Source organism: Oncorhynchus mykiss, chromosome 20 (assembly GCF_013265735.2).
Source record: "Oncorhynchus mykiss isolate Arlee chromosome 20, USDA_OmykA_1.1, whole genome shotgun sequence".
In the NCBI taxonomy this organism is placed as follows: domain Eukaryota; kingdom Metazoa; phylum Chordata; class Actinopteri; order Salmoniformes; family Salmonidae; genus Oncorhynchus; species Oncorhynchus mykiss.
Genome location: NC_048584.1, coordinates 7,533,150 through 7,561,102, shown reverse-complemented (window position 1 = coordinate 7,561,102; position 27,953 = coordinate 7,533,150). Strand labels below are relative to the sequence as shown.

At 43.5% G+C, this 27,953-nt stretch overlaps 1 protein-coding gene across 4 annotated transcripts in view; it reads right to left on the bottom strand.

Moving 5' to 3' along the window:
- Positions 1 to 26,071, bottom strand: part of LOC110498886 (putative uncharacterized protein MYH16) — a 43,981-nt gene extending 17,910 nt beyond the window's left edge. The window contains exons 1-7 of one of the 4 annotated variants that reach the window (XM_036955684.1): positions 25,848 to 26,071; positions 20,775 to 20,966; positions 13,659 to 13,886; positions 12,006 to 12,110; positions 11,115 to 11,201; positions 10,758 to 10,903; positions 5,328 to 5,418 (exon numbers count right to left, since the gene is read on the bottom strand). In XM_036955684.1, coding sequence (XP_036811579.1) covers positions 5,328 to 5,418; positions 10,758 to 10,903; positions 11,115 to 11,201; positions 12,006 to 12,110; positions 13,659 to 13,886; positions 20,775 to 20,966; positions 25,848 to 25,931 — 933 coding nt within the window. In that variant the 5' untranslated portion in view covers positions 25,932 to 26,071. Of the gene's footprint in view, positions 1 to 5,327; positions 5,419 to 10,757; positions 10,904 to 11,114; positions 11,202 to 12,005; positions 12,111 to 13,658; positions 13,887 to 14,847; positions 15,816 to 20,774; positions 20,967 to 21,077; positions 21,171 to 25,847 lie in introns of those variants that run through there. The other 3 variants (XM_036955686.1, XM_036955687.1, XM_036955685.1) reach the window with 3 other exon arrangements.
- Positions 26,072 to 27,953: the final 1,882 nt, after the last annotated feature.

Genomic DNA, 27,953 nt, shown 5'->3' with positions numbered 1-27,953 from the left:
TGATCGTGGACTTCAGGAAACAGCAGAGGGCTCAGCCCCCTATCCACATCGACAGGACAGTAGTGGAGAAGGTGGAAAATTTTAAGTTCCTCGGTGTACACATCCCGGACAAACTGAAATGGTCCACCCACACAGACAGCGTAGTGAAGAAGGCGCAGCAGCGCCTCTTCAACCTCAGGAGGCTGAAGAAATTTGGCTTGTCACCAAAAACACTCACAAACTTTTACAGATGCACAATCGAGAGCATCCTGTCGGGCTGTATCACCGCCTGGTATGGCAACTGCTCCGCCCCCAACCGTAAGGCTCTCCAGAGGGTAGTGAGGTCTGCACAACGCATGAATGCGGGCAAACTACCTGCCCTCCAGGACACCTACACCACCCGATGTCACAGGAAGGCCATAAAGAACATCAAGGACAGCAACCACCCGAGCCACTGCCTGTTCACCTCACTATCATCCAGAAGGCGAGGTCAGTACAGGTGCATCAAAGCAGGGACCGAGAGACTGAAAAACAGCTTCTATCTCAAGGCCATCAGACTGTTAAACAGCCACCACTAACATTGAGTGGCTGCAGCCAAACATACTGACTCAAATCTCTAGACACTTTAATCATTAAAAATTGGATGTAATAAATGTATCACTAGTCACTTTAAACAATGCCACTTTATATAATGTTTACATACCCTACATTACTCACTGTACTTACTGTATACACTGTACTCTATACCATTTACTGCATCTTGCCTATGCCGTTCGGCCATCGCTCATCCATATATTTTTATGTACATATTCTTATTCATTCCTTTACACTTGTGTGTATAAGGTAGTTGTTGTGAAATTGTTAGATTACTTGTAAGATATTACACTGCATGGTCAGAACTAGAAGCACAAGCATTTCGCCTCACTCGCATTAACATTTGCTAACCATGTGTATGTGACAAATACAATTTGATTTGGTATGCTGCTGGCCCTAATCATCTCTAAGTCAAATGAGTTTTAGTGATGACAGTAAACCGGTATAATACATGCAAATATTTCAACAATAGTCTACAGGTAGCAAAACAACCAGGAGGCTAGTCCTTCAGATAACATCGGTATAACTTTAGCTAATAACGTTCAAGCATCCTATGAATGGCACAAGCCCACACAAACGTTCCAGAGCATGCACAAAGAAAGAGGAGAGGAGGATAAAAGAGAGCGAGCGAGCGAGAGAAAAGTGGTGTAGAAACTCACGTGCCAGCGCAGGACCTCAGCAGAGAGCACAGCCATGGTGAGGCAGCAGCAGCCCAACTGACTGACTGACTCTCCCCAACACTCTCTCTCTCACACACATACCGACACACACACATGCTGCTGCGCTCCACTCAGCCGAGCCGCTTCTCCTCCGGCATTCTACACTCCACACTTCCTGACACACACACACACACACAGAGAGTAGCAGAGCTCCCCGACTGCTCCATTTAATACCTTGTGTCTGTTTCTGTTACTTCTCCCCCGGTCAACTTTGCCTGAAACTGTTATCGCTAATATTTTGATACAATAATACTGCCCTGTAGAATAACAGTTTGTTGGACCACCTGTTTTTTTCCTTCTGAACATGCCTGGGAACTGCTGTACTGGCACACTATTGTGTTTTACCACAGTAGGTCCATTTCAGCATCATCGTATAAGCATAAGACACCGCAAAAGGAAACAAAACAGTTAGCCCATTATTACAGTGGACTTTTGGACGGTCTGATATCTGAAATTGCACTTACTTAAACTTTCCACATTAGGGGCTTTTTTTCCCCAGTGCAACTCTCCACCATTTTAAATTGAGCATAAATTGCAATCACATGTGAGTTGAGCCTGATGGCTCGGTGATTGTATCTGAGGGGGTATTCTATAGCGTGGGCAGCTATATCCTGTCAACCTCCCTCAGAGAGCCCTCCGAGAGGGGAACCAGACCAGAGGCTGAACGATTAGTCTCTCCTGGCACACGCCTACCACAGACCTGCTCCTGCATCAAACTAACCTCATTACAGACTCTACTGCTACCAATAGAACTCTCCATACTGTCCACGTACGTATGCTTTGATCATTTCAGACTCTAAGCTCTAAAAGTTCTGGAATAAGAACCCTTTGTTTTTTAAAAAAAAAAACACCTTCAGATGGAGCTGTAGCTACCATGGCAATGCCCTGGTGATTTCATTGACTGGAGCGATGGCCAGGTAATTCAAGGCTTTTACCTCATCAATCTCTATCTGGAACCTAAAAGGGTTCTTCAGCTGTCCCCATAGTAGAAGCCTTTGAATAACCCTTTTTGGTTGCAGGCAGAACCCTTTTGGTTCCATGTACAACCCTTTCCACCGAGAGTTCTATATGGAACCCAAAAGGGTTCTACCTGGAACCAAAAACGCTTACCCTATGGGGGATAGCCGAAGAACCATTTTGGAACCCTTTTTTCTAAGAGTGTAGCTGAGGACAGGAAGGTCAAAATCATATTATTAAAAACGATGTGCTCTGTGTACAGTACCCAGGTGGCTGAGGGCCTGGCTCCTGTCCTGTGTTACTTTTGCACATGTACTGGACATGCAAACCCACATCTGCTTTAAAGCAAAACAGAAAAATACTTGTCACAAACTAGTTCATGATGATTGACTTGACCTCTGACCTCACACAATGATCCCTTTTCAGTCCGCTAGAATTGCTTTATTATAAACACCATAAAACCAGCCATTAAACATCTCCCACCTCTGAGATGGAAGTGAATAGCATGCATCTGCTCGCCCCATTCTACAACTGCATTCATATCGTGTCTGCCAAAGCTGCTTTGAACTGTAGAGGAGTAGTGGGAGCTCCATCATCATAGGTCTTCACTAGCCAACTCTCCCCCACGTACACAATATAAATACAGAACATTGCACTGTCAAGTACACATGCTATTCAGAGCTATCACAAAGCTATTCAGAGCTATCTCTTTGAGCTACAACTCTCCTAAGAAGCAGCTGAAATGCATAACTGCTAACCCCAGCAGTACGTTGTGCTTTAACTGTACTGTAGGGGGGGAAGATAGCTACATCATAAATGAGATATCTCTTTGATTTTCTGTGAGCTACAATGCTGTCTTGGGAATCTTGATATATTCATGTGACCTTTATATTTAAACCACACACGAGTGGGCGAGCAATAATCTGGTCTTTTGTTCAGCGCTGGCCTGGCCTGGACACCTGCATCTTTATCTGTGGGAGGAGATGCTAAACATGATCCAAACACACACAGACACACAGACACACACACACACACACACACACACACACACAGGCTTCATTGATGGGATAATGCCAGGGCTACAGTAAATGTGAAAACATGACCACTCTCACCGACACACCGATCGTCTTTCAGTCCCTCGTTCACCCAGCAGACAGACAAAGACAGTCTTTATTCCTCTGTTCTTTCCCAACCTCTGGATAGAGGATCAAGGAACTGGAGTTATCCATGGATCTCAGGATGAGTTTACCTGATCTGCCCCTTTTTGCTTTTACCACTCTCTCTTTTTCCTCAATCTGTCGCTCTGTTTCTCTCTTGGTTTCTCTTTCCATCTCTGTCTTTCTTTCTCTCTGCATCTCTGTGTGTCTCTCTCTGTTTCTCTTCTTGCCTCTCTTTCCGTCCCTCTGTTTATCTGCAACTCCTTCAGTATCTCTCTCCATCTCATTCTTTTGCATGAAGGAACAGAGCCAGACAAAACACATGTTCATCTACAAGTTCCAGTGGCAGAGAGAGATAATCGTGTTGGAGCGACAGTATGCCACTGCGTGTCAACGTTGTTCCCGTAACCTTGTCTTCCGTGGGCCTTTTCATCATTTTGGGGTCGACAGGTAGTCTAGCGGTTAAGAGTGTTGAGCCAGTAACCGAAAGGTTGTTGGTCTGAATCCCTGAGCTGACAACATGAACAAAATCTGCCGACGCGCATTTAACCCTAATTGACCCTGTAAGTCACTCTGGAGAAGAGTGTCTGCAAAAATGTGATGCAATGACAACTGCAAATAGTACAATGAAACCAAACGTCCTGTTTAAAGTAATCATTTCAGCGTTATTACGTGTTCCTTCAGGCATTTATGCCAGACATAAGAACTGAATGACCTGAATGTTATTTTAGTTGCGTAGGCACTGTTGAATCAAAAAGAAATTGCAACCTCTTTCCCAATCATTGACATACTTCTGGACTGAATGTGGAAACACAACAAGCTGCAGGGCGCATCGTTTTTGTTGTGTGTCTCTTCTGAGGACATGAAGCCCATTTACATAGTGCAAAGTATCTGCAAATCAGACACTATAATGACTTATTTATAAAACATTATTTCACTAGGAAGGCTCTTGTGATTTTGAAGTGCATCTTTGCAAACCGTAACCTGAACGGAGAAATCAAAGAGCAATGTCTACACAGCATATATCCACAGAGAGTGAAGGAGTTAACTCTCTAAGAGAGAGTCCAGGCTATAGATGTTTATCAGTTCAGATGGAGGTTAACTCTCTAAGAGAGAGTCCAGGCTATAGATGTTTATCAGTTCAGATGGAGGTTAACTCTCTAAGAGAGAGTCCAGGCTATAGATGTTTATCAGTTCAGATGGAGGTTAACTCTCTATAAGAGAGGCCAGGCTATAGATGTTTATCAGTTCAGATGAAGGAGTTAACTCCCTATAAGAGAGGCCAGGCTATAGATGTTTATCAGTTCAGATGGAGGAGTTAACTCCCTATAAGAGAGGCCAGGCTATAGATGTTTATCAGTTCAGATGAAGGAGTTAACTCCCTATAAGAGAGGCCAGGCTATAGATGTTTATCAGTTCAGATGAAGGAGTTAACTCCCTATAAGAGAGGCCAGGCTATAGATGCTTGTCAGCTCAGATGGAGGATGTGTGTTTTTACCAGCTCCTCATTCTCCTGACAGGCAGGGGGCTGTGAAACCAGCCCACCAATCAGAGGACAGAACACAGCCGTGGTGCTGAAAAGTAGGAATGCAGATCCCTCCTTGACATCCCGACCGGGAGCAACCCCCTTCAATCTTACCCCTCAAATCCACCCCAACCCCCTCCCCCCCTCCCCTAATCTCCCCCCAGTCCTCCCACTCTCTCCGACACGTCTTAATGCCTCCCGACCCCTGACCCTACACCCCCTCTTCCAACTCAACCCATCACCCTCCCCCTCGCCACCTCACAATATGTCTCAATGCCTCCTACCCCTGACCCCAACTCCCTTTAAAGTCCTTCAAACCCACAACATTACCCCTCTCCCCTCCCACCCCTCAATATCTCCACTCAAGCACCCCTTCATATCCAGTCTGGGTCCAACCTGCAGCTCCTTGTTCCTCCTATGCAGGCTGATGTTTAGGGCCTCTTCTGCCTCCAGCTTGGTACTGGTGCTGGTTATCTCCACATCTCTCCTTGAGAAAGAGAGAGAGAATATATCAATATCATCATACCTTTTCCACAGTAAACTGCCCTGTGAGGGGACATGCTCAGCAGAGAGAATGAGTGGCAGACCTCGTTTGATCCTGGTGGTGCAACAAGGTGACTCACTCATTTGATTGGCGTTCACAAGTGAGAATAATATTGTGCAACGAGGATGAATGACTTCAAGGACCCCTCTTCCTTTGAAAATGAAAATGTTTTTTTTGTGAGAAACAGAGGTGTGTGAGTGAAAGAGAAGGAGGGAAGGAAAGGGGGGAAATTAATGAATGACATCTGACGTCAAGGCCTAGTTCTGTTTTGGTAATGAAAATGTTATTGCGTTTGTGTCCTGTATGTCACAGCTGGTTCTACTCTCCAGGTAAAGGTCAGAGAACACCTTCCTCCATTCAGCCTCATATTACTGAGAGGCACATACCAACAAGTTAGGACATTACTGAAACCCTGGCCCGAGGCCCTGAGCCCTTAAAATCTAGATAACGGTCCTCTGCACTACTGATATCATGTTATAACCTCCACCAGGCATCTGTTTTGCTGCAAGCCAGGGACATGCAATCCAAATGTCTGCAAGCAGCAAACCAAATACTGTTTCTGGACTGTTTTTTAATTTCTTGGATGTTGAACAGATATCATATGGCTGATATAGTATGCAGATGCAATTCCTTAGCAAAGACATCAGTTGACAACACCTGGACTGTCGGTCTGCCAATTTCCCTTGTTTTGGTTGAGGATAAGATGGGTATTTCAACAGACTATAACAGACTTTTCAACAGACCAGTCCCAACTCTATTGGGTCTATGAAAAAACTAAGCCACTGCATTATATTTCTCTCTATAAATATCTCATATCTCTGTAACTCATTGTCTATAAGTTGTAATTGAACTCTTCAACTGTTCTTTTTTCAACGATTTGCCATTGTCTATAGCAGGGACGTCTAGCCCCACTAAAATATTAATTAGCCCCCCCTAAATAAATCAATATATCAGTCAATATGTTTTCTTTGTGAATCCTTTTTTTCGGCTGTTGATGCAGAGAATGCTGCACGCGCTAGTGACCGTTAGGCCTACTCGTAGCTAACATTTTGGTTAACGTTACCTACTTCTGTGGCTTGAGACTGCTTGCTAACAGTAAACGGACAGGAAAAGGCTCTGACAGGACGGATTCATGTAGATAGGCTACAATGTGAATTTGTGGTAAGTTGGAACAGAGGGCAAGAGAGTTCATTACTATAAACTTTGGTCATAATCAAAGCTTTGTTAACCAATACGTTTTTACGTTAGCTACCTAACGGTAACGTTAACTTATGTTGAATTTAAAAGACACCGTTATGTGGCGATGATATCTAATTAACGTTGTATTTCATGTAGTTTTGCTATCTGTGCCAGGCTATAAAATGAGACCGAGGACGTAACATCATGAACATATCTTTTCATACTCAATTTCTTTCATTCAGTAGGCCATTGCAAAACAATTATCAGTAGGTCATGTGTAGAAAAGGCGACAGTGTTGATCGCAGTGTTACTATATTATCCTCAATTTCTCAACTGCCGGCTAGCTAACAACTAATGTCAGCTGGATATATGGACATTTTTGAAGAGAGGCAATGCCAGCAGCTCTGCCGAGCTCAATCCGGTGAGAGATGAAGATTTTATCAGTTCAAACAAATTAAACTTAAACTGATTAATCACCTATTAAACCTTGAGTTATTATAAATATGAGTTTAATAACAATACACGTCAAAACATAGCAGACAAGAATGAGGGAAAGAAGCTGGAGGCTGAGGGAGCATGTCGAAGGTTAGTGACTCAAAAAAGCCAGTAGATGTTTAAGCTTTCAGTTAAATTTATACAGCATATGCCTTACTTTTGTTAGGCATAAATAAATGATTTTCATGACATCTTAAAATGGTCATGCAGAAAGAGAGGCTTCTGTGCAAGGCAGAGATCAACATGCGAGCTGTGTAAGTGAGAGAGAGCAAGCATGCCCAGAGAGAGAGGGACAAGAAACAGATCCAGAGAAATGAAGTAGACAAGCTGCTGCAGCAACTCCTTCCACAAATTAGAGCAATTTTGGTGACAAAGACACTGGGCCCAGACAAGTGAAGCTGAATAACTACCCACACGAAAGTTTTGGTACACAGAAAAGGGCATTTTAGCACTGCTGGTTTGAGAAATACAATTGTGTAGAGTAAAGTTTTCTGCTTTCCATGTAGAGTTTTTGGCAAAACCATTTACATTTGATTATTTTGTCAGTAATGGCTGCAAAAATTTGAAAAAAATCTTTGTCCATCTTCGGTAAACATGAGCTGGCACAAACACACAGAGACAGTGTTGTGGCAGAGCAAAGCTACCAAGCAACTAGCAATCATGGGAACATTGCTCAGATTTGAACATCTGCCCATGTTAGTGATATTGCAGAGAGAAGGGAGTATCTGTTACAGTCACCTCAATGTTAGGAAGACAGGGACTCTCTTTCCGTGCCAATGATGAATCTAGTGAAATAACAAATAGAGGGAACTTTCTTGAATGTATGGAGCTTTTGAAGGAGTTTGACCCTTTCCTGCAAAGGTACAACACTCGATCAAATGTGACGTATCTCTCTCCAGAATCTCAGAATGACATGATCGAATGCTGTGTTCAGGGATGGGCAGTCTGAACAGTTGGCTCTGTGTATTACGTATGTGACAGAGGGGACAGTTAAGGAGCGTTTACTAGCACTAGCAGAAATCAAGTCATTTGATACCCAATCAAAAGCAAATGAGTTGCAACAGCAGCTCCAAATGACAGGGGTAGCAGACCTAAAGTGTGTTGACCTATGATGGGGGTAGCAGACCTAAAGTGTGTTGACCCATGATGGGGGTAGCAGGCCTAAAGTGTGTTGACCTATGATGGGGGTAGCAGACCTAAAGTGTGTTGACCTATGATGGGGGTAGCAGACCTAAAGTGTGTTGACCTATGATGGGGGTAGCAGGCCTAAGGTGTGTTGACCTATGATGGGGGTAGCAGACCTAAAGTGTGTTGACCTATGATGGGGGTAGCAGGCCTAAAGTGTGTTGACATATGATGGGGGTAGCAGGCCTAAAGTGTGTTGACCTATGATGGGGGTAGCAGACCTAAAGTGTGTTGACCTATGATGGGGGTAGCAGGCCTAAAGTGCGTTGACCTATGATGGAGGTAACAGGCCTAAAGTGTGTTGACCTATGGTGGGGGTAGCAGGCCTAAAGTGCGTTGACCTATGGTGGGGGTAGCAGGCCTAAAGTGCGTTGACCTATGATGGGGGTAGCAGGCCTAAAGTGTGTTGACCACCTAAAGTGTGTTGACCTATGATGGAGGTAGCAGGCCTAAAGTGTGTTGACCTATGATGGAGGTAGCAGGCCTAAAGTGTGTTGACCTATGATGGTGCAGCTGTCATGAGTGGGTCCAAAGGAGGTGTGCAAGCACATTTCAGAGTGCTGCATCCGGAGGCAGTATATGTACATTGCTATGCTCATGAGCATAATTTGGTGTCGTGTCATACTTGCAGGGCTATTCCGGAGGCTGCTGAGTTTTTCAGTTTCTTGGAGAATGTGTATTCGTTTTTCAATACATCCCTAGTTAACACCACAAGTTCAAAGAAGCTCAGTCCAAACTTGTAATAGCATCAGCTGAACTTGAACAGCTCTCAAACACTCACTGGGCATGCCAGCTGCGGTCCATTAATGCAGTCTTGGACACTAACTGCTATTTTTGATTGTCTATCTGCCATTGGATCCCCCATGGCTGTCGGTCTGAGAGCAAAGCTTCATCAGTTCTCCACCGTGTGTTTGCTACTGATGTTTCAGTCTCTTCTTTCTGTAACTGAGGGACGACAAGTTCCTCCAGAAAGAGACTGTAGACCTGGCAGAAGCTTGTTTCGGCAAACAAGCTGTATGTGACACACAAAGTCAAACGCACAGATGCATTTGCCACAGAACTTGATGACAGAACCAAAGCAGATCCAGGCAGATCCATCAAGAAAGCGCAAACAAAGGAAAATGGGAGATTTTGTGGTGGAGACCTCCTTGGGTTTAGGCACAGAATTGTCATGTTCCCAAACAATGAAAACAGAGTTATTGCTCCCCTGCTTGGACAGGATGGTTTGTGAGCTTGACCAGTGATGCTCTACTGCAGATACAGGTCTGCTCAAAGGCAGACAGGCATGCAGCCCCAACTCAAAAAGCTTCCTAGATACATCATGCTGAACTGAGTTTGCCAAGCACTACGGTATTGATGTTAAAACACAAGAGATGTTGGTAGCCAGAAACTTTCTTGCCTTTTAAAGAGAGGCTGGACGTTCTCCCAAAGATGTACTTGCTGTGCATAACCTCCTGGATGATGATGTGTTTCCTTCTCTGAAGGAAATCATTCAGGTTTCCCTCACAGTTCCTGTGAGCAGCTGCTCCTGTGAAAGGTCATTTAGTGCACTGTGCCGGCTGTACTCCTGGTTGCGTAAGACAATGGGTCAGAAAAGGCTTGCAAGTCTTGCAGCCATGTCTATTGAGGGTGAAGTGCTTGGGTCACTAAGCCACAATAGTGTCATTGACCAATTTGCAACCTTTAAAAATAGGAGGTACACTTTGATGCATCCAACCACAAAATAAGCAGCAAAAGAGGGAAGCTGGAGGAGCAGTTCTGTAACAAAGTTTGTAATATTTGTTTGGGATCTTCCATGTGTCTGAATTATTGGGTTCATTTTGAGCAACAATTAACAAAAGGGTGAAACTTAAATTAAAAAAAAAAATCTAATGGTATAATATGACCTGCATGTCTACTCACTCACTCACTCACTCACTCACTCACTCACTCATTCACTCACTCACTCACTCACTCTCACACAAAATAAAATCCCAAAAGTATTTTGGCTACATAGTACAGCCATTTTTGTGCCTTTTGTTGGTGTTGGATGGATGGGGACAGAGTGGACTTTAATTTCTTAATTTGGATAGAATTTAAGTAAGTCATATTAGATCAGTGTCTAACACAAACTATCAGACAGGTATACTTTTAGCCAACCTTGACCAAAAATAACTGTATTTTAATAGATTTCACACCCGTTGTTACTCTAAACACACATTGAGAAAATACGTTTTGGGGGCTTTAACTCCTGGGGGAGTATGCCCAGACCCCCCTAAAATGGGCTTAGCCCCCCTATCTATGAATCTCTAGTGATGTCCCTGGTCTATAACCCACTTCTTGACTTGTAAACTGTTATTAAGCATCTATAACCGATTTAACTGAGTGCCTATAACTGGCTTATTGTGCTTATAACTGGTGTATGAAGCGTGTATATAATCTACTTCTTCATGAGTTCCTCCAGGCTGCTCCTCATCCTCTCCATCTCAGTGAGGCTCTCCAGAGTGGACCTGCTGTCTCCCTCCAGCTTCCTCCTGCCTTTCTCCAGCTCCCCACGCTGATGCCGCTCCTGCTCTAACAGGTACTCCAACTGAGTGAGAGTGAGAGCGAGAGAATAACAATATAAGTTTTAAAGGTTCTGGGCTTCAACGGAGGGGACAGCATAACCGTTCATCATCATCCGAAAAACATCATAGAGGCGTAACGTTCTTTGATCATATGTTACAATGATACTGTACCAATACCATAAAGCTAGACACTACTGAAGTCAAATTTAGCGTATCTCCCCCAAATACACTTACATCTTCCGCCTGCACCTGTAACTTTGCCCTCTCTTTGGTCAGGAGGTTCACCTTTTCCTCCTCGCTCTGCAGATCCTCAATGGCTTGCTGCATACAGGGATGAAACAAAATGGCTGAGTCTGGCCCACAGATGTAGCTTAAATCTTTAATCCCCTATTGGGATTGCGTGCATCTGTCAGCCATATTGGATCTGAGGAGCCATGATGAGTTCATTTGGGTTGTTCAAGGGAATGCCAAGAGTGAGTCCTCTCTCTCCAACATCGATAACAGAAGACGGACACAAACTCATTGGGGTGACATGATGTATGTAACCCTACCATAACATCTGACCCTGTGACTGTATCCCTCATAACATTTTAGGAGCTTTGAGCCATTTCCATTCCCACTTCTCACACTACTTGAATTGCTAAACTGTAACTTCCAGACATCTTCCATCACGCTGGACATGTATAATAAGCAGTCCGTGTACTGTAGGATAATGGCTCAGATTCTAAATGACTTTAACAGATTATATAGGATATCAAGCTGCTACTGTTGGTTACAGCATCTGGTATGCATTGCTGTACTGGGGTTCCTATAGCTGCAAGTATAGGGCATGATGGATGGAAGGAGAGAAAGACAAGGAGAGAGGGAGAAAGAGAGGGCGAGAGAGAGAAAATCCACACAAGACACACACGCACACACATGCACATGCATACATGCTCTTTATAGTGAGAGTGATATGCATTTCTGCAAACCCTTTCATAATCTCCCTTCCTGTTAGACCCAGGGTCGACCTTTCACATTTCACCCTGACCTCACTTTATGACCCCTGGGGACAGTGTGTTCTCACCATTGGCTGAGCTCCACCAGGTGTTAGTACTGGGTGAGGAGAGGTCAGTCAGTTCTCACCTGGCTGAGCTCCACCAGGTGTTCTTTCTCCTTCTGAAGCTTTTGGACAGCTTCCTCTCTCTGGGACAGCTCCTCTGAAAGCTTCCTGACTGAGCCGTCTGAAAACTGGAGGATGAGGGGGAGAGAAAGAGGAAATTAAAATCATCTGATATCATAAAACATATCCCATTGTATTTGTTACTTATCTTCCCCAGACATGTTGCTAAATGGAGAAAAATAATAAACCTTCGAAAATATCAAACGAGTATAAATCTGTCTGTACAAAGAACACCACAGTGCATGTTTTAATCTGGAAGTAATTTGACCCTTAGACAATGTGTTTTCTACTGATACAATAACCGTGATGAGGGTTTGGGAAAACAGTTGCATTAGTCAATGGCTTTGCAGCCAAACCATAAAACAATTATCCCTTCGATGACCAAACAGATTCCATTACTCTCAATCTGTTCTTCATGAACATCAAAGTGGAACATGCATGTAGCATTCTGGTCCCACTTTGGCCATCAGGTTCTAATGAACCAGGGGAACAGTTTGGGACTGTCGGGACTTTAAAATACAGATAAATAAATCAGAAGGAATTGAGGAGAGGGAAGTGATTTAGTTTAGAGGAAAGTGTTTATACCTCATTATAAACAGGGTAGTTTGGATGCTGATTGGCTAAAAGCCGTGGTATATCAGACAATATAGCACACCCCCTCGGGACTTATTGCTGAATTATGTATACCTTTTATATGAAGTTGCAAGTGTTGCAAATATTTTATGACAAATACCATAGAAATGATAAGTGTACAATAAAAATGTAAAAGTGTCAATCCCAATAGCCAATCCTTGTAGTTTATTTCATTTTCCTTTGATAAAAAAACACCCATATCTATAGTACTACAACTGTTATGACATCAAGACCGACCACTTACTAGGTGTGAAAGCACGGTGCCAATAGCTCCACCATGCAGGTCTAGTCTTGTAGATCCCAGTGTGCTGCATCCATATTGAAACAACCTTGTTTTCTACTGTACATGTCAGGAAACCCACATGAGCCAACAAAAGATTCACATAGTTCAAGGATTTGACACCATTATTCTTTGTTTCTCAAAAACCCCTCTCATGCCAAATACACTTGGAGTACCATATTGATTGCCTAGGTAAAACGGACTAATTTGACAAAGTCCAAGTCAAAGGAATTCAACTCTCTCCCATCATAGACAACCAATGCTGTGAGTACAGTGCATTCTATGAAGCATTCCTGAGTAAAGATACCATCTAAATCCTTCCATAAACCTCAATGAAATAGCTAAAGCTCTGAGGGGGTTGTAAAAGTATATGTTAACACCCCCTCTATTTACCTCTGTCTGTACATGTAGTAGTCACACTAGTTTAACATTTAGATATTTACAATATAGTCACTCTCCAGGGACTATTCAAGTGATAAAAAAGGAGGACAGAAAAGGCATAAAATTCAATACTGAAAGCCAGAGGAAAACAGATGAAGCAGAGAGGTAAAGTAAAACTAGAAGCGTGTCAGTATAGTGCAGACCTGTTCAGGAGTCCCAAATCAAGGACATTCTCTTGTTTAAATAATATCTCTCTCCGCTCCGGTTTAGTGCATTTGGTGCTAAGCCATAGAGAATGCATAAGGAGTCGGTTGTAGCCTACCTGTTTGTCTCTCTCGGTGGTAGTCAGAGCACTCTCCAGTTCCTCCAGGTCCCGTCTGAGGCTGCTGTTCTCTGCCTCCAGCCTCTCTCTGTGGTGGGCCAGCTGGGTCGAGCACGCCTCCTCCTCCTCCAGGCGCTCAGATAGGCCAGACAGCTGCAGCTCCAGCCCACGCTGGGCCTTCTCCAGCTGGGCACAACGGTGATCTGACGCCTGGGCACACTCCTGCTCCTGAAGAGGTGGAGAAGAAGACAGGGATGAAGCACAGAGGGTCAGGAGGTGAGTATGGGAGGAGGAGATGGAGCATGAACAGGAGGAGGGAGGCCTCAGGGTTGAGGGGTGAAACGGTGAGACAACGTAAAAGTGGTGGAATGTGAAGGAAAAGAAGAGAGAGGACAGTAGGGTAAATCATTTAGCTTACATAGAGAGACGATCATATCCCAGACACACAGATGTAAAACCAGCAGAATGCCTTGCATCAAGAGTACTCCCAAGTAGCGAGACATTTATCCTCCCTTTCCCAACCCTCTCTCCAATATATAGTGGGAAACCATCCTCTCAGTGACGCCTCGAGAGAAAGAAACACACTGGCTTGATAAGCCAGTTTTACAATAACACAAACAGCTGTCCCGAACAGGACAGATTTAAAAGTCTGTCTTATTTGGCGCCTGGTTGAGTGTGTCAGCTATTTTCTAATGTACCAGTCATCATGGTCAAGGCATTTGGAATGAGGCTGAACTGCATACCCAAATATGTGTCCATTTGCAAATGTATCATTGACCACATGTTCCATCTGAATATGTTTATATAAATGTGTTTGTGCTGTGCTCTTTCTTCATAATCTCTACTTTATCTACCCAGCTAGTGAGTTACGTCAAAAAAAAATATTTTCCAAAACATAATTGGCACTCTCTTTTCCCAACCCTCAATACAGATTATCCAAAAGGTTGGCTGGTGTGTTAAGATAAATCACTGTCTCAAAATTACCAGATGATGTGATGATACTGTAAAAAAAAGTTAACAGTACAGACACACATGTACAGACACACATGTAAACACATCTATTCTCTCACTCACTCACTCACTCACTCACTCACTCACTCACTCACTCACTCACTCACTCACTCACTCACTCACACACACACACACACACACACACACACCCTCCAACCCAACACACCAGTATACCCACAATAGTCAGTCTCTGTTCCAATGCAGTACTAAAGCTATCCCAGTCCAGTTCCTCTGGTTCAGGATCCACCTGCAGCCCGTTGGTTTCTTCCGAGTCAGAGAGGGGGTGGCCACGTCCCTGGCCCCGCTCCACAGACATCACCTTAACCCGACGCCTGTCAATCAACCTGTCAATTGACCTGTCAACACTCTCTACCTACCGCAACTCAACAGTAACCTAACACCCTTACACAGTCCCTGTACTGCACCTGTATCAACTGCACCTCCTTAATAGGCCAGGTAGACTTATAGGTTGTAAATAAAGTTCCATGTAACACCTCTACCCTCTGCTTTTCTCTCCCTGTGATTGGTTAGCGGAGGTTCAGGAGGGTTCACTGTAGAAGAGAAGGTACTAATTCATGATTTGGTCACCACGGTAACTCCACTCAGCATGCTGCGAACAGTCAGTCTCCTTTCTCTCTCCCTATAGCCCACTGTTTAGCGCCGCACACCTGCAGCGGTATGCCCTTAATCTCTTTCTTTCTCTCTTTCTCTGTCTCTCTCTATCAATCTCTCTTTCTTTCTCTCTCGCTTTCTCTCTCTCTCTCTACTATTTGTTCGGTTGCTTTCTCTTTTTTTTCCTGCTCAATCAAATACTTTTCTCCTCTTTAATTTCAGTCTGTTGGTACTTGCTACTGTAATCCACACATTCCTCCTCTGCTCTCCTCAATTCTTTCTTCGCCTACAGTCCCCCAGAGTAGAAAACAAGCCCACTTCTCTGTGTCCAGTCCTCCGCTACTGTACTGCTCTCACACCGCAACAACAGCCTCTCCTCCTTTCCTCCCCCTCTGCTCCTTCGTTCCCTTCACCTCACCACTCCTGAAACAGGTGTCTCTCTCTCCCCAGTGGCAGAGGATCCAAAGGATTCCTGGAGGGACTGTAGGAAGGTGTAGGATGGCAAGTCATGTGAATGGCTCTAAGTTATCCTCTTCAGTCTGTTGGTAACACAACCCTTACACTATCAAAGCAGTCAACTAAACAACACAAAGAGACGAAAACAAGGGCAGTGTCGCAAGTACGACTTTTTTTCTCTCTCTTCTCTCTCTCTGTTAAAATTAACAGCATAAAGACCTTATGTGCCCACCACGCCCACATAGTTTCTACAATGCCAGGGCATTCATCTAGACAGGGACACAAAGGCCATATTGTGCCTTAGGTTCAAGTGCAGCGGATTTTCTTGAATGAACCAGCAGACGAAGCGTAGAGACTAGGCTAGACTGAGCATACCCACTGGGCACAGATGTCAATTCAACGTCTATTCCACGCTGGTTCAACGTAATTTCATTGAAATGACATGAAAATAACGTTTATTCAACCGGTGTGTCCCCAGTGGGTACTCACTATCTGTAATGGTGTACCGAAGATAACAGAAGTGATTTTACATCAGTGCTTCATTAAAAACCTCTCTAGGGTATGTGGGACGCTAGCGTCCCACCTGGCCAACATCCAGTGAGATTGCAGAGCGCCAAATTCAAATACAGAAATACTTATTATAAAAATTCTGAAAATATACAACTATTTTACATAGGTTTAAAGATTAACTTCTTGTGATTCAAAAATACTTTACGCCGAAAGCATACCGTACAATTATTTGAGAACATCGCCCATTAGACAAATCATTACAAACAGTAATCAGCCAAGTAGAAGAGTTACACAAGTCAGAAATAGAGAGAGAATGAATCACTTACCTTTGATGATCTTCATATGTTTGCCATTCATTTATTCAATAAATGTTCCTTTTGTTCGATAAAGTCTCTCTTTATATCCAGAAACCTCAGTTTTGTTCGCGGTTTTCTTCAGTAATCCACAGGCTCAAACGCAGTCACAACAGGCAGACCAAAAAAATCCAAATTGTATCTGTAAAGTTCATAGAAACATGTCAAACGATGCTTATATTCATTCCTCAAGCTGTTTTTAGCCTAAATAATCAATAATATTTGAACCGGACAATAACGTTGTCAATATAAAAGGTAAACAAGAAAGGCGCACTCTCGGTCACGCGCATGAAAAAGCTTGACGCGGCAGAGTCCACTCATTCAGACTGCTCTTACTCCCTCATTTTTCAGAATACAAGCCTGAAACAATTTCTAAAGACTGTTGACATCTAGTGGAAGGCATAGGAACTGCAATTTGAGTCCTAAGTCAATGGATACTGTAATGGCACTGAGTAGAAAACTACAAAAAGAAAAAAATCCTACTTCCTGAATGGATTTTTTTCCGGTTTTCGCCTGCCAAATCAGTTCTGTTATACTCACAGACACTATTTAACAGTTTTGGAAACTTTTATGTTTTCTATCCAAATCTACCAATTATATGTATATCCTATCTTCTGGGTCTGAGTAGAAGGCAGTTTAATTTGGGCACGCTTTTTATCCAAAATTCCAAATGCTGCCCCCTACCCCAGAGAAGTTAAGTAGTTAGTATTGAGGGTTATCGTAAAAACAAACTAACCAGGTGAAACTGAAAGCATTCTTGTTATGGTTTTGATTTAACATCCCTTCTTAACAGGACATAAGCTTTTAAAGTAGAAGCTTATACTTGACCACCACATGAGCATGAGTTATGTAGACTGTGTGACAGACCAAGTCAAACAGTTTACTGCATTGATCATTTTTGAACGGAGTGTTTGAAGGTTACTATGAAAGAATCGTTTGGCACCAACAACCAAACCTCATAAATAACCCTTCTGAATTTCTCAAAAACTAAAGCATGCAGTGAATCTTAAAAACTTGACCACTGACTGAGCGTAAACAATGTGAGGGAGGGCAAGTATGCTACAAATGCCTCATCCAACCATGGCAAGCTTCCATCCATCTGCAGAAAAAACACTGAAACAAAACATCTTCTCAGAAGATTGCTGAATTTTCAACATTATGTTAAGAGTTCTGCTGTGGACAGAACAGAGGAACCCGTTCATGTCTGCATAAAAGCCTGCAGTAACACCCATATGAACTACACACACCAGAGACACTCAGCATGCCCAGACAGTGTTCAAGCACCACTCACATCCAACACTAACACTGATCTTTTGTAGCAGATAACATGGATGCCAAGTATGGATATGTACTCAGATGGATTTGGGTTGAAGGAATCTGAGGGATTCTCTTCTGTCAGAGGAAGACACGTGTGTGTGTGTGTCATCAATGACTGTCATTTGATTGTTCTGACCAAGCAACTGCTATTCCATTTCACATCATGGTTCCGTAGTTAGTTGTTTAAAAGTTGTAATACAGCTTCTATGAACTGACGCTGATGTAATATTATGTTGCACTCTGCATTTCATTCAACTTTTGGTTGGAGTGATAGTCTTATCTTCCATATAGGCAAGGCTATAAGACTAAGCTACAGTAAGGAACTCACAGGTGCAGAAGTATACTGAGGACACAGAAGCCATTATGAAAGCTTTCTGGAAAGCCCCTATGGATGTGGAAGATTATGAAGGTAAAGTTTATGTCCCTAGACAGGATAATATCCAGCTATTTCAAACAGCTTCCTTGCCAAACTGCATCATTCTTCCCCCTCCAGAGAGAGAGAGAGAAGACTAGAGAGATCTATGTCTATTAGATTACAGGAAAATCGGAATCTAACCACATTAGATAGTGAGTGGGTGCTGCCTTCCAGGGTTTCTATGGCAGAATAGAGAGTTGAAATTGAAGAGGTGGAAAGTTCAACCAACAGCCTCTGGTTGTTTTCACAATCAAACACTGCTGACATGAAATTGGATGATTAAAAAAAATATTAAAAAGCATATCCAAACACTCACATATCTGATCCCTTGGGCACCACCTTGGCTGGATACCTCTAAAACCCTGTCTTACTCGCTCATCTTTCTCTCTTTTTCAACCTCTCTTCTGCCTGTCTCTCTCCCTCCCTCACTGTCACTCTCCACACAGTTGAAAACAGTCCAGACCCTCTTTACCCTTTTCATCACTCTCCTTCTCTTTCTCTACCCACTCCAACACACATTTGCAGTCCTTTCCTTGGGCCCCAGTACCTCTAAAACCATCCCAGACCCTCTGTACCCTCTCCTTTACACACACACACACACACACACACACACACACACACACACACACACACACACACACAGTACATCTAAACCAGTCCAGACAGTGCGGAGACTACTGTTACTAGAGCATCTGGATAGCTCTGGAAAACTACTCCACATTTATTTACCATTAGCCGTAATTGAAGGGTAAACCGAGCACTTTTCTCTGTTTATGTATCTTTGAAGCACTACCATTTCATTAGGCTAACTTTTACTGGGGGAGCTAAATTAGATTTTTTTTGTCTAATGTTCCCATACATTGTTGCCTATAGAGTTGAAACAGAGACACTATGTTAACTAATGAGAAAGATAATGCATGATGTAAAAAATAACACACACACACACACACAAACACACTTGCACGCACGCACACACACTAAGAAGAAGGAATACATAATTTCCTGATGACAGAGAAAGCTGGGAGGTGGTGTCCCTCTGAGCCCCCCCAGAACTCCGACCAGCTCCGACATCAGAAAACTACGGGATAATGAAGAAAGGGACAAACTTCCCTCGAAAACTGGGAAGTGCTCCTTAAGCAGGAGAAGTCGATGCTTCTAAAGGGAAATCCAAAATAACCTGCGTGTGAACGGTCAGCCATGAGGCAAAAGTTACGACTTCAAGATTCCAAATTACACTTCAATATGTCAAATTCAGACGGTGATAAAATGTGTGTGAAGAGAGCTGCAGTGGTACTTTTTAACTCCACAAAGTGTTCCATTGGAGCAGGCTGAAGGGCGGCCTGACGGGTCTGCTAAGGAAATCAGCACCAGTAATGGCCAAATCCCCTGGGCTGGATTGGAGCTTTCTTTGAAACCACTGGCAATACCACCAAATACACTCTCTCTCCCTCTCTCTCCTTTCCACTCACACTAAATCATTTGCCCTGGTGGGTCTTGTCTTTTCTACAACTTCTCTAGCCTGGTCCCAGATCAGTATGTGCTTTAGCCAACATATCTAACTGTTGTTATATAATGGCAGATCTGTACTTATCTGGGACGAGGCTACAACTTCTCCTCTGCAAGTCAGAACCAGAACAGCCGCAGTAGCCTAATACGTGTAGTGCTAAGTAAGTGCCAACCTGTCTATCTACTGCCTTCTTGACACAGATCTCTCTTGATGAACCGTTTTTTAATCTCATCTGGATCACCTGGATGAATAACTCAAAAAGTGATAGCTTATCCTATCATTCTGCCACCCTTCTTTTCAATGGAAGGGAGCATGTCTATCAGAGAGTTCTCCGAGCAGTTAACCACTCAATCACTGTACTGCCTGAGGCCACAGAGCTGTACAACGCCTGTTATTGGCTCTGAGAGAATCACAATAAAAACGCACAACATCTCTATCTTCTCTCTACAGTAAAACAATGTGCTGGAATAAAAACTGACACCGAGAGACAGTATCATTAAAACAAGCTGGTACTGTCTGGCTCTTACTTTCTCCCTCTTTCCATCCCCCCCCCCCCCCCCCCTCTCTTTCTCCAGAGAAGTATCATTATATAGTGAGTACTATTCGCTGGCGGTTGAAGTAATAACTACGTTCAGAATCCCTTATCATGCACAAATTTGCCCTTGCCGACACATCCCATCCATGCCATTTGTCACGTGACGAAGCTCAATGGAAACCAGATCGACTAACAACACAATGAACGACTGTCAACGTCAGAAAAAGTTGTGTACACAACACATGGCAAAGAGAGAGAAACCGAGGGAAGGAGAGAGAGAAACAGATGGACAGAGATGCAGACAGAGAGAGAAACAGAGGGAGAAAGGACAACAGACAGAGAATTGGGTGAAGGTAAGGGGGACTTAGAGAAAACAGACGTTTAGTAAATGGAGACTTACAGCTCTGTATTTAGTGGCCAACTCATTCTTGTCCTTCCCGAGTTGTGTGTTCTGTTCCTCCAGCTCTTGGACCCTGGCTAGCAGACGGTCGCTCTGCTCTATAGCCCTCCTCAGCTCCTCTCTCTCCCTCATCCCTGCCTCCTGGGTCTGAGTCTGAGCTTGAGTACACTGCTGCAGCGACAGAGACCCAACCTGCAGCAATACACACACACACACAGAGACAACGCTCCTTTAGCTGGCTGGCTGGCTCTCGCTGCTGTCTGGAGACTGGACTGCTCCCCCATCCTACACGCACACACACACCTCTCTCTCTCTCCAGATGGGGCCTTCTCCTGGCCCACTCTCTTTAAAACAATATAAAATGTCCTCCTGTGGGCTGCGGCTGCTGCTCCCCTGCTGAACCAAAGACCTCTGGACTCAGAAAGGAAAGCAAATACCTCAATACTGCTGCTGCTGCTGTCGTCGCAGTGTCATCTAACAGCTCTGATATTGACAGGTGAGAAAGAGGAGAGAGCTGGGCTTATGGAAACGTACACAGAGCTATAGTGTGCGGAGAGAGATAACATCTGTTCATGTTATCATACTTTAACATGTACGTGGAGGAGAATCCATCAGAATAGAGCACAGTGATTCTTAAATCGTAGCTAGATCCGTCAGACATTTACACGAACACCTGATTCTGTTGTCTGTCAATGAATCAATTGATATCGTCCCAGAGGGAATTTTACTGTAATTCTCTGGAAACCCTTCCAGACCATTCCATATATTGTCCTATACAATATCTCCAGCTGTTCCTGTCACTCTAGGAGTTTCATCCTCACGTACAGTACAGTGCATTCCAGGAAGTGAGCTGTACCTGGCACGCAAGGGTAAGAGGTTAGAGGTCAGACAGCTGGTGAGCTGCTTAGTGGAGACAGATGGAGATGACAGAATGGTAATAATATCTTTACATGTTTACCAAGTACCAGCCCTTTCTTTGTCCATGCGTCTCTCTCATCAGCACCATACAGCCTCTGACCGTAACACATCCCCTACACCAGTCCATGGGTTTTCTTTAGCTAAACAGTCCTCTATCAAAGGTTGAGCCCCCTGACAAGTTATCACAAACATACAATAACACTCTCAGTGGAATGCAGCCTGCCATGAGAAAATTGGGCCTGCTTCTCTAAATCAAACGTGTTTTCTTTCAAATACTTTAGGTGCACTTGATTGAGCTTGGCAACTTGCCTCGAACAACAGAGCCAATGGAATTGTCCCAAAAAGTGCACATCAGGCCACCTGGCACACCAGACAATTAAGCTAAATCAAGTTATCGAAAGAAAACAAATAGTATTTTGACCTGCAGGTCTGAGTCCCTGGAACGTTCCAAAGGGAATCGAGGTGAATCGGAGGGAACAACCAGAGGTTTAGGAACTAGCTCTCTCAGTCCAGTGTATAGTCAGCCCTCTCTGCTAGAGAGTCTTTACAGCCAACCGAAGTACAGTGGCAGAGAAGGTGTAGTGCGGTCACCAGGTTCGCCGTCTCATTCATCTGCACTGCTCCGGGAAGGGAAAATGCCACTCTTGGAGGACGGTAAATGCTAATACATGTGATTTAAAGTCATGTGATATACTGTCAAACTAAAGGCTAGATGGGTTATTTGAATCAGATGTGCTGGGTGCACACACTGCAGCCCCTGGTTTGAATCACATCCGGTTGTGATTGGGAGTCCCATAGGGCGGCGCACAACTGGCCCAGCATTGTCCGGGTTTGTCCGGTGTAGGCCGTCATTGTCAATAAGAATTTGTTCTTAATTGACTTGCCTAGTTAAATAAAAAATGTATTGTACTGGTGACTGAACCAGCCTAAAACTGTGTCTCAAATGCCACCCCAAAAGTAGTGCACTAGGGAATAGGGTGCCACTTGGGATGTACATCATGCCTGGTATTGTATTTGTGTGATAAACTAAGCCAGACGATCAATGCGTTCTCGTGCATACTTGATCTCTGGAACAGCACTTCATATGAAGGTACAGAAACCTCCATATTTGAAGTATTCTACATGGCACTGAAGTGCGCTTGGCATGTAACCTTGGCCTACATGCTGTCCAGAACAATGAGAAGTCTCACAGCAATCATTTAGACTTTTACTGTGCACCAGGGCAAATCAATCTTCTCTTATTTTCTCTCTTTAGCTAACAAGAATCTACAAGCAATTCTGGCTTGAGTACAAAAGCATAAATTTGTAGTTTCCTTGTGTGGAAAAACAGATGTGAACAAATTTTCCACAGCTCGATCTAAAGAAGTTTGAAAAGGAAAGCTGTGTAAAATCCACACACACACACACACACACACACACAGAGCAATAGAAAACCTGTCGCAGCTTGAGCCAAGGTATCTGTGTCACTGGAAAAGAGCTGTCATTAGCCCAACTCTAACCCTAACCTCAACAAAGGGTTTACCTCTTCAAACTCATGTACAGTTTGTCAACTAACAATGACAGGGAAACATTAAGTGTCTGTGGGCATTCGCCTTGTTGTCCAAATATGATTTAAGATGTGTGTTTTTAACCAACATTGAGGATATACACACTGAGACACACCTGAACTTCCCTTGGCTACAGTCAGGTGAATAGACCGTATTTTACTTGTCAGGGCTGGATTTATCGTCGCACTTAACATCATTCTGCACATTAGCTCCATAGCCCTCAGTACTGCTAAGCACGGGGAAGATATTTAAAGTGACACATCAATGGTTCACCTTTCACATAATCACAGTGCTAAGCTATATAAGCATTGGGTATTGTCTGTGTGAATAAGGCAGCTAACCCTGATGAACCTCTGTCTTTGTTATGTACATCCCCTCCTGCTTGATGAATGGGACTTATTGTGGAGCAGAGCGTTTGTGTCATGACTTGAGGAGGGAGGATGTTTGTCCCATCAGAAAATGTCGAAACACATATACAGGAGCATGCATGCACACACATATGTACACATAGGCACGCACACACACCTACATTTATGCGATTCGTGCAGATTGTTACTTTTCAGTGAACTGATCTTTCCATTTTATCTAGATCTGTAAATAGGCCTAACAAAGATAGAGAAAGGGAGAATCCAGAAGATACCTTTATTTTTCTCTCCCTCTCTGAACTTCACACTCACTTTTTTCAAGGACAGAGTGGCAGATCCCCAAGTAAAGTCCCTCTTGTTAACACCGTTTCTGCACTGTTAGTCATTTTATCAGTAACTTATTGTATCAATCAACAGTATGATAAAAGTGTTTGGCCAGTAACCAAAAGGTTGCTGGTTCAAATCCCAGAGCTGGCAAGGTGGTAAAATCTGCTGTTCTGCTCTTGAGCAAGGCAGTTGACTGCTCCCCGGACGTGGATTAAGGCAGCCCCCCGCACCTCTCTGATTCAGGGAGGTTGGGTTAAATGCGGAAGACACATTTCGGTTGAATGCATTGTTGTCCAACTGTAGGAACAATTCTAGTACTGGGAAACCAATGATATCTCAACTCCAAGATACTGCAAAGCCCTTAAATGCCTGGAATGTACAGTACTTTCACTGCATTGACCTGAGGGTATCTGTACTGTACCACCCACTGGTTTCTCATCAGTCTGTGTAAAATAATACTAAACCCTACAATCTTAATCTACACGGTTTCACTTTATAATAAGAAGGTTGTGATGATTTTAAGCAAGAACTATTAACATAACTCTGACCCACTACAACACATATAAAGCTAGGCTATATCCTTAAACACACACAGTACTACTCTAAACAATGCCAGGTGGTTGAACTGCAGCCCAGCCCAATCTGAAGCAGATTGGTCTGGCCTCTACCTGAACTCTAGCAGGTCCAGGTCATGGAGGTAAGCACACAGACTCTTTGATCACCCGACCACTACACATGCACTACATCTACAGGATGCTGCGGTTGATCTCTGGGTGCATGTACTGCTATTGGATTGCAATTAGATCAATGACATGATTGTTTTCATATGATTCGATTTCATAAGCCAAGACCCGAGAGAGAATATCTTCAGTACAGCTGTTTTGGGATGCTGAGGAATTCCAACACAGAAACATAGAGCGACAGCAGTCAAACTAGAGCTCCTGGTGATTTAATAATATGCAGCGTTCATGAAACACACCCATTATCATCTGGAAAATCAAAACACTGTAAAAGAACTCTACCTTTCAATTAGTTTATTTCATTACAAGGTGTCTGGAATGTGAACACTATACCATACCTGACCCATACACACTGTGCTGTAATGTCTTGACCCATAATAAACAGTATTATCAAGGTGTGAAAATCACACTGCTTTTGATGACTTCAAAAGCTGTGTGTGTGTGTGTGTGTGTGTGTGTGTGTGTGTGTGTGTGTGTGTGTGTGTGTGTGTGTGTGTGTGTGAGAGAGAGATCCCACATGGTCTGCAATGGAGAGAGACAGGCTGATGTCACAGGCTCGTTGATCATACAAAGATATCATCCATCTCAGATCTGACTCACACACTGCTGTACTATCCAATCTGAAGTACCACTCACTCTCAGTATAACTAAACACGCAAGCCTGACGGAAATCTCTAATATATTACATACTTTCAGAGAACTTTGAGACCAATATTGATTTTCAACAATTCAACCAAACTATCCCCCATGTCTTCTGCCTGGCTGATTGACAGTCTGTTTGCATTCCTTTGCTGCATCGATGTGAGTCTCTCCAGACAGACAATATTATCACTGTCTGTCAAAGCCATAAACACTCTCTCAAGGTTAACTAACCACTAGGGAAGACTGTTACTCTTCCCTGCTGAAGAGGCAGCAAGTAAAACAACAAATGCCTCCTCTCATTCAGTCACTGATGTATAAGTTCACTCACTCCCTCCCCCTGCAGGAAGAGTAGAGACCAACACTAGACCCCCTAACTCAGGGGGTAGGCCTCCTGCAGAACAGAGGAGGGGCTGTAACCAATTTAACAAGCATGGAGAGAGAGAGAGAGAGAGAGAGAGAGAGAGAGAGAGAGACAGAAACAGAACCAGACACAGAGAAGTGGATCCAAAGAGAAGGAGGAGAGGTGGTTCTTACGTGTGCCAGTGGCTTGCTGTGGATGGCGATGATGGGTTTGTACTGACGGAAGTCTGTCTGGATGACACACACTCTCTTCTCCATCCTCACATCTCTTTCTGGGAGCTACACCCCATCCTGTCTTCACCCACCGGCCTCTGGGGAGCAAGTGTGTGTGCTCGCCGGTGCTCTGGGGAGTGTGTGTGTGTGTGTGTGTGTGTGTGTGTGTATGTGTGCTCACTGCAGCCCTGCTACCTGACCCTGAGAAGAACAGATCTGTCTGGAGAAAGGGAGGAAGGGGGAGGGAGAGAGAGAGGAGGGATCTGACGTGCAAAAAGAAAACAGAAACGAGCTTCAACATTCCCCCCAAACACCTCCCTCCCTCTCCTCCCCTTCTCCTCCCTCCACACCCTCTTTTAAGCTCCACCACCCACTGACAGGGGCACAACACACAGAGACCGTCTGCCCCCACCTCCCCTCCCCGGAGGAAAGCTCTATGTTAACCCCCGATACACTGCACCACTAAGGTGAAAATTCACAGAAAGGGGATTCAGTGAGCCTGAACCTGCTAAAAAGATAAATCATCTTTATTTGTTTGCGTCTATTCAGTGTACCGTGTCAGTGTAATTAGTCAAAAGGTAATGACAGCAATGTTTTCTGTAACAGAGCTCTCCACTTTGAGTACTCTGTAATTCTGAGCAAAGTACTCAGTGCAGCCAAATTGAAAATGCTGAGGCAGAATTCCCTTAATCCTCCGTGAAATCGAAATACCTGCGGATTTTCATTATAATCAAACCAAACACTGACAGAAAAACATGTTTTATTATAGCTTTACTGATCAAACACACAGGAAATATTGTACATGTATTAGAAAAGTAAAAAATGTAGTATCTACACTACTTATACATAGTTGATTAACCCTTTAACTGTCACAGCAATAAAGAATTATCAGAACAATTCTTGTTCTGCAAAATATGTGTATTTAGCCTCAATATAAGCTATGAATCCAAATCAAATCTATTTATATAGCCCCTCGTACATCAGCTGATATCTCAAAGTGCTGTACAGAAACCCAGCCTAAAACCCCAAACAGCAAGCAATGCAGGTGTATAAGCACGGTGGCTAGGAAAAACTCCATAGAAAGGCCAAAACCTAGGAAGAAACCTAGAGAGGAACCAGGCTATGTGGGGTGGCCAGTCCTCTTCTGGCTGTGCCGGTGGAGATTATAACAGAACATGGCCAAGATGTTCAAATGTTCATAAATGACCAGCATGGTCAAATAATAATAATCACAGGCAGAACAGTTGAAACTGGAGCAGCAGCATGGCCAGGTGGAATGGGGACAGCAAGGAGTCATCATGTCAGGTAGTCCTGAGGCATGGTCCTAGGGCTCAGGTCCTCCAAGAGAGAGAAAGAAAGAGAGAATTAGAGAGGGCATACTTAAATTCACACAGGACAACGGATAGGACAGGAGAAGTACTCCAGATATAACAAACTGACCCTAGCCCCCCGACACATAAACTACTGCAGCATAAACACTGGAGGCTGAGACAGGAAATTAATCATGTTCGCTTGCAGCCAGTTGAGTTGCCCAATTAGAGTAAACAAATTTTGAATTGGAATTTGCAGACCTTTTTAAATCATCTAAAAAAGTATGCATTCATTTACATTATGTCTGCTTCATTTACTTATAATGGAAGATAGGCCTAGTTAAATGACTGATATAGAATATTAATCAAATATGAACATTTGCGTCAAAATATGAATACCAGTAAAATTACATCTACAGAATATTGTGAAACATATTGAAGATAGCAGGCAGACAGTAGATAATGATATGAATTTAAAGGATTTTTGTATTTGCACAGACAAAAAATTCCCATAACAATACTGTTCTAATGTCCATTATCACTAACAATGACTTAATGGCATTCCTTTAATGGCATTCCTTTAATAGCATTCCTTTAATAGCATTCCTTTAATGGCATTCCTTTAATAGCATTCCTTTAATGTCATTCCCTTAATAGCATTCCTTTAATGGCATTCCTTTAATGGCATTCCTTTAATAGCATTCCTTTAATGGCATTCCCTTAATAGCATTCCTTTAATGGCATTCCTTTAATAGCA